This window comes from Mus caroli, chromosome 3 (genome assembly GCF_900094665.2).
Source record: "Mus caroli chromosome 3, CAROLI_EIJ_v1.1, whole genome shotgun sequence".
NCBI classification, from domain to species: Eukaryota; Metazoa; Chordata; class Mammalia; order Rodentia; family Muridae; genus Mus; species Mus caroli.
Genome location: NC_034572.1, coordinates 47,611,204 through 47,614,074, shown reverse-complemented (window position 1 = coordinate 47,614,074; position 2,871 = coordinate 47,611,204). Strand labels below are relative to the sequence as shown.

General features: G+C 42.4%; 1 protein-coding gene and 1 non-coding gene across 2 annotated transcripts; both read right to left on the bottom strand.

Moving 5' to 3' along the window:
• Positions 1-97: 97 nt before the first annotated feature.
• LOC115030831 lies at positions 98-204 on the bottom strand. Its single transcript, XR_003836391.1, has one exon. It is a non-coding gene; the product is annotated as a U6 spliceosomal RNA (small nuclear RNA).
• A 182-nt stretch (positions 205-386) lies between these two features.
• LOC110291724 (60S ribosomal protein L7a-like) lies at positions 387-1,109 on the bottom strand. Its single transcript, XM_021158989.1, has one exon. It carries the CDS (start codon positions 1,107-1,109, stop codon positions 387-389), a length of 723 nt encoding a protein of 240 aa, XP_021014648.1.
• Positions 1,110-2,871: the final 1,762 nt, after the last annotated feature.

The following is a 2,871-nucleotide window of genomic DNA, read 5'->3' as shown; positions in this document are numbered from 1 at the left end:
TGGCATTCTGTTCTTGTGGCTGTCTTCTTTTAGGTTTGTTGAGGGATTACCTTCTTGTTGTTTCTAGGGCGTGGTTCCTGTCCTTGTATTGGTTTTTAAAAATATGGAACGCTTCACGAATTTGCGTATCATCCTTGCGCAGGGGCCATGCTAATCTTCTCTGTATCGTTCCAATTTTAGTATATGTGCTGCCGAAGCGAGCAGGAGCAGGTCACATTTACATAGGAAAAATATCAACAAAGAAAGAGAAGCTGTGGATTTGAAAAGAGGCCAATATAACATGGGAGGGTTTGGATGAAGATAAGGGAAGGGGTTTCGAAATGATGTAAAAAATTTTGGAAGATAATTCTGTAATTATATTTATGTACAGAAAACTTAGTGTACATTTAACCCAGTTTAGTGGCGAGTTCTTTAGCCTTTGCCTTTTCCAGCTTGGAAATGCAAGCCACAGACTTAGGACCTAAGATGTTGCCTCCCCAGTGGCGATGGATCTCATCATATCTGTCATTATAATTGGTCCTAATAACTTCCACCAGCTTAGCGAGAGCACCCTTATCTTCTGAGTTAACCTGTGTGAAGGCAACAGTGGTGCATGTCTTCCTGTGGACCAGACGCCCCAGCCTGGCCTTTCCCTTGATGATGCAGTAGGTCACCCCCATCTTTCGACACAGGACAGGCAGGAAAACCACCAGCTCAATGGGGTCTACACCATGGGCAATCACCACCAGCTGAGCCTTCTTGTTCTCCACCAAGGTGGTGACTGTACTGACTCCTGCTCGGAGGACAGGTGGTCTCGTAGTTGGGACGTCCCCTTTGCCAGCAGCTTTCTTCTCAGCACGGGCCAGTAGCCTTTGCTTCTTCTCTTGCTTTGTCTCTAGCCTGTACTTTTGGGCAAGCTTAAGCAGCTGAGTAGCTGTTTGCCTGTCCAGGGTCCAGGTGAACTGGTTAATGGCAGGAGGGACTTTGAGCTGCTTATAGAGGGTGGCTCTTTGCCGCTGCAGCCTGATGTAGCAGGGCCATTTGACGAAGCGTGTTAGATCTCTTTTGGGTGGTATTTCCTGCCCAATGTCGAAGTTCCTGAGCCTTTCCTCAAACAAAAGATTGACCATCGTGCTAGGCGATGTAAAATTTTATAATCTAAAATTTAAAAAAGAAGAAGAAGATATAATTCAGCTACAAGGAAGAATAAGGTCAGGAAATGCAGAGACTACCACAAATTTGGACTGAATGAGACTGCTTCCAGAGTGTCAAATGGTATGAAGAAAATAAGGAAATACATTTTGTACCACTTAAAAGAAAACAGTTATGGTATTATACCCTAGATAGCTTCATCTTGGGTGATCAGAAGTAATCATAGCAGAGATGTTAGAGTATATGGGAGAAAATGCAACACATAACACACACTTATTGATACTTCCTTCAAATATTTCTTTTTCTTAAACTGAACATCAATCAATATAGCAATAGGCTCAAAATAATAGCATCTGACAATGGGACCTAATCCTGTTAGAAGCTCAGTTTATACCCACACAGCTCAATGAACAATAAACCTGAGAGAATTAAGGCATCTTCAGAGGCCTCGTCACATCTGTGGGAGAAAAGGCCATCCCTAAGCCGTGGAAACAAGCAAAAGCGCCTGCTTTTAGTTCCCCTGAACAGCTGTCTAGATCTCACAAGGTTTTCGTGATAGGATAAAGATTCTTTGTGAGATTATCTCTGACCAGAGGAGCTAGGGGATATGTGTGTGTCCGAAGGCCTTTTTGTCTGAATCGGCAACCTATCATATAATATATGAGCCCATTGTCAGCTGGCATACATTTCACAATAGACCATACTAAATTAACTTTGAAGGACATTTATGCTCTGTGGGACTATTAAATGTTGAGTTTTGTCCTAAGTGGCGCAAAGTCTAGGCTCTGACCTCTGAATTTTGTAAGAGAGAATTGACTTGTTCTAATCCTTGGCTGTCTGCCATTTGTGTATTGATCTTGCATCAGACACAACTTACAAAAGGAGGCAGTTCCTTGTTCTTCAAAAGACAGAATCACAAGAGTAAAAATCAGTGGGATGGGAAAAAATATTTGTGTGCCATATGTTTAGACATGTGAGCAATATCCAGCTAGAATAATGTGACTTCTACATTTCAAGAATAAGATAAATATAACCCACCCTAAAATGCTAAACCACCAACCAAAGAGTACACAGGGAGGGATCCATGGCTTCAGCCGCATAGGCAGCAGAGAATGGCCTTGTCAGACATCAATGGGAGGAGAGGCACGTGGTCCTGAGAAGGTTCTTGATGCTCCACTGTAGGGGAATGCCAGGGCAGGGAGGCAAGGGTGTGTGGGTGGGTGGAGGAACACCCTCATAGAAACAGGGGGAGTGAGGAGGGGGTAAAAGGGTTTCGGGGTGGGGTGGGGGTGCGGACTGGGAAAGGGGATAACATTTGAAACATAAATAAAAATCCAATAAAAGAAAAAAGAAAAAATGGGAACACAATTTAGGTGAGTATTTCTTCAAAGAAAGAATGCAAATGACCAATAATAACCTAGTAAGAACGATGGCCAGTAACTTAGTAAAGGATGGCCAATAACTTGAAACGTGCTGTGTGAGTTGTGATGTAGAACCAATGTAGATGGCACATCCAGATGTGCTCTACATGCAGAATAATCTAAACTCATGTCTTTCTAATTGACCTCATTCCCAGCCAAGAACACTTGGCAATTGTCTTTGATGGCTAAAAGAATCCTTGCATATCAGCTCCACAAGAATCAAAATTTCTTTTATCCTTGAGAAGAGTTTTTGCTATCCTAGGTTTTTTGTTATTCCAGATGAATTTGCAGATTGCACTTTCTAATTCGTTGAAGAATT